This window comes from Cebus imitator, unplaced genomic scaffold, assembly GCF_001604975.1.
Source record: "Cebus imitator isolate Cc_AM_T3 unplaced genomic scaffold, Cebus_imitator-1.0 Scaffold306, whole genome shotgun sequence".
In the NCBI taxonomy this organism is placed as follows: Eukaryota; Metazoa; Chordata; class Mammalia; order Primates; family Cebidae; genus Cebus; species Cebus imitator.
The window spans coordinates 1,144,330-1,145,828 of NW_016107621.1; the positions used below are offsets into that span (position 1 = coordinate 1,144,330).

At 51.4% G+C, this 1,499-nt stretch overlaps 1 protein-coding gene across 1 annotated transcript in view; it reads right to left on the reverse strand.

The window, feature by feature from the left end:
• Positions 1-853: 853 nt before the first annotated feature.
• LOC108285667 (cytochrome P450 2S1-like) overlaps positions 854-1,499 on the reverse strand; it is a 17,047-nt gene continuing 16,401 nt past the window's right edge. Inside the window, exon 5 of the mRNA XM_017502961.2 lies at positions 854-879. Within this exon, the coding sequence (XP_017358450.2) occupies positions 854-879 (26 nt within the window). The remainder of the gene's footprint in view (positions 880-1,499) is intronic.

The window sequence follows — 1,499 nt, forward strand, 5'->3', positions numbered from 1 at the left end:
TCTACTAAAAATACAAAATATTAGCTGGGTGTGGTGGCAGGCACCTGTAATCTCAGCTACTCGGGAGGCTGAGGGAGAAGAATCACTTGAACCCAGGAGGCGGAGACTGCAGTGAGCTGAGATCATGACACTGCACTCAGAGCAATCTGACAGAGTAAGACTGCCTCAAACAAACAAACAATCAAGCTACAAACCCCTTCCCACCCCAGTCTATTAGGTCCTCGGGTGTGGTGCCTAAGTCTGGGGTGCCAGGGACACTAGTTCACAAAACATAACAGCATCAACATTTGTTGAGGGTTGAGTGGGGTGCACTGGCTCGTGTCTGTAATCCCAGCTATGTGGGAGGCTGAGGTGAGAGAAGCATTTGAGTCCAGGGGTTTGAGACCAGCCTGGGCAATATAGCACGACCTCGTCTCTATGAAAAATGAAAAAATTAGCCCGGCACGGTGGCATGAGCCTATGGGCTCAGCTGCTCAGGAGATGGGATCACTCTGAACTCAGGAGTTCAAGGCTGCAGTGAGTTATGCTTGCATTGCTGCACTCCAGCCTGGGAGACAGAGAGACCCTGTTAAAGAAAGAAAGAAGGAAAGAAAAGAGAGAGAGAGAGAGAACAAGAGGGAGGGAAGGAGGAGAGAAATAGAAGGAAAGAGAAAGGTGGGGAGAGGGAGGGAGAAAGAGAAAAAAGAATGAAACAAAAAGAGAAAGAAAGAAAAAAGACAGAGCAAAGCAAAGCAGACAGCAGCACTGGAACCTAGCTGCCGCCAGTTTGATTCTGCGGTGAAGGTGGAGGAGGCAGCCGCATGCACTAAGTGCTGGGGTTTCTGGGGAAACATCGCCCCCTTTTGGTTCTGCGTTAGAGCTGCTCTCCAGTGAAGCGCCCTGAGATTGGAGAGAAAGAAAGAGAAGAGAAGGGAATGTGTGTCTGTAGCAGGGGCTAAGGGTCAAGAGGCCTTCCCTTAGTCCTGGACTTGCTCCTAAGTTTTCAAACTGCTTCTCCATGTGTCACCTCATTCGATTGTCCCAACCACCTTAGAAGGAGGCAGAATTAGGAGATCTGTGGGGCAGATGGGGCCTAGAGACAAAGGGCAAGAAAACACAAACCGAAAAGAAACAGAAAGAGTAAAAAGATGCAGAAAGGGAGGCTGGGCGAGGTGGCTCACACCCGTAATCCCAGCATATTGGGAGGCTGAGGCGGGCGGATCACCTGAGCTCAGGAGTTTGAGACCAGCCTGACCAACATGGTGAAACCTCGTCTCTACTAAAAATACAAAAGTTAGCTGGATGTGGTGGCGCATGCCTGTGATCCCAGCTACTCAGGAGGCTGAGGCAGCAGAATCACTTGAATCCAGGAGGCGGAGGTTGCAGTGAGCCGACAGCCCGCTGTTACACTCCAGGCTGGGCAACAGAGCAAGACTTACTCTCGGCCGGGCGCGGTGGCTCAAGCCTGTAATCCCAGCACTTTGGGAGGCCGAGGTGGGTGGATCACGAGGTCAAGAGAT